This window comes from Gekko japonicus, unplaced genomic scaffold (assembly GCF_001447785.1).
Source record: "Gekko japonicus isolate JY-2015 unplaced genomic scaffold, Gekko_japonicus_V1.1 scaffold502, whole genome shotgun sequence".
Classification (NCBI taxonomy): Eukaryota; Metazoa; Chordata; class Lepidosauria; order Squamata; family Gekkonidae; genus Gekko; species Gekko japonicus.
In genome coordinates, this window is record NW_015169186.1 from 245,275 (window position 1) to 246,053 (window position 779).

At 74.8% G+C, this 779-nt stretch overlaps 1 protein-coding gene across 1 annotated transcript in view; it reads right to left on the reverse strand.

Annotated features, from left to right (window-relative positions):
* Nucleotides 1-748, reverse strand: part of ANKH (ANKH inorganic pyrophosphate transport regulator) — a 132,726-nt gene extending 131,978 nt beyond the window's left edge. Inside the window, exon 1 of the mRNA XM_015416186.1 lies at nt 505-748. Within this exon, the coding sequence (XP_015271672.1) occupies nt 505-600 (96 nt within the window). The 5' untranslated portion in view covers nt 601-748. The remainder of the gene's footprint in view (nt 1-504) is intronic.
* Between the last annotated feature and the right edge of the window lie 31 nt (nt 749-779).

Consider the following 779-nt stretch of genomic DNA (forward strand, 5'->3'; position numbering starts at 1 on the left):
GGGGGGGGCCTGAGCACACATCTCTTCGGCTGCTAACCCGGGTCTGTGCGCCCCTGGCCCAAGCCAGCCAGCCAGGCAGGCAGCCGCCCGAGGGAGGTTTTGAAAAAGCGAGGTGAAGCAGCCGGCGCATCTGCCGCCCGAGCGGGCCAGGCCTGGCTGAGAGGAGGAGGCCTTCCTCCGCCGCCGGCGATGCTGCTTCCCTCCCCGCCCATCCCACGGCAGCCCCGAGGAGGAGGAGGAGGAGGAGGGACCTGCTTCCCGGCCCCGGGCAGGAGGCTGCGGCCCCATCGGACCCGGGAGTGCCCACCACCGCCACCGCCACGGGGTTGGGGAGGGGGTGGTTGCAAAGAGCCCCCCTCCCCGGCCCTCCCTCGGGGATCCCTGGCCGACCACAGCGCAGCCTCCCGTCCCCCCTTGCCCCCTGCCCCCCGCGGCCCAGGCTGGCTCGGTCCTCCTCCTCCTCCTCCTCCTCGGCGGTGTCCCGTGCGCCCGGGGCGCGCTCACCTGCTCTCCGAAGTCGATGGCGATGTTGGTGATGCCGAGCGGCACGAGGAAGCGCACGAGCGGCCAGCAGTGGGTCAGCGCCGGGAGCTTCACCATCGTCCCTCCCGCCTGGCCTGGGCTGCGCGGCCGCCGCCTCTGCCGATCCCGCTCCCGATCCTCCTCCTCCTCCGGCTACTGCTGCGGCTCCGGCTCCTGCTGCTGGGAGCGCGGCGGCGGCGGCGGCGGGCGGCAGGGGCGCCGCATCGGGCGGTCGGGGCTGAGGCTGGCGTGCCGTG